General features: G+C 77.1%; 1 protein-coding gene across 1 annotated transcript in view; it reads left to right on the top strand.

The window, feature by feature from the left end:
• Positions 1 to 36: 36 nt before the first annotated feature.
• C1QL4 (complement C1q like 4) overlaps positions 37 to 319 on the top strand; it is a 10,190-nt gene continuing 9,907 nt past the window's right edge. Inside the window, exon 1 of the mRNA XM_019505070.1 lies at positions 37 to 297. Within this exon, the coding sequence (XP_019360615.1) occupies positions 110 to 297 (188 nt within the window). The 5' untranslated portion in view covers positions 37 to 109. The remainder of the gene's footprint in view (positions 298 to 319) is intronic.

Below are 319 nucleotides of genomic sequence, written 5' to 3'. Positions count from 1 at the left end.
CCCGGCCGCCCGCACCATCGCCCGCAAGAGCCAGGACGACTTCCCCGCGCTGGCCGCGTCCCGGCTGAGCCGCAAGAAGCGGGTGGTCGGCGCGGCCGTCGGCGTGGCCATGGTGCTGGTGCTGCTCGTGGCCATCCCGCTGCTGGTGCACGGCTCCCGCGCCGCGGCCCGCTACGAGATGCTGGGCAGCTGCCGCATGGTCTGCGACCCCTACGCGCCCCGCAGCCCCGAGCCGGGGCAGGGCCAGGACCTGGCGCTCATCTCCCCGCCGCCCTCGCTGCCCGCCGCCAAGGGCGAGCCGGGGAGGAAGGGCAAGGCG

This window comes from Gavialis gangeticus, unplaced genomic scaffold (assembly GCF_001723915.1).
Source record: "Gavialis gangeticus isolate Ggan-Ray unplaced genomic scaffold, GavGan_comp1, whole genome shotgun sequence".
Lineage (NCBI taxonomy): Eukaryota > Metazoa > Chordata > Crocodylia > Gavialidae > Gavialis > Gavialis gangeticus.
Note: the sequence above shows the minus strand (reverse complement) of the source record. Positions and strands in the feature narration are given on the sequence as shown.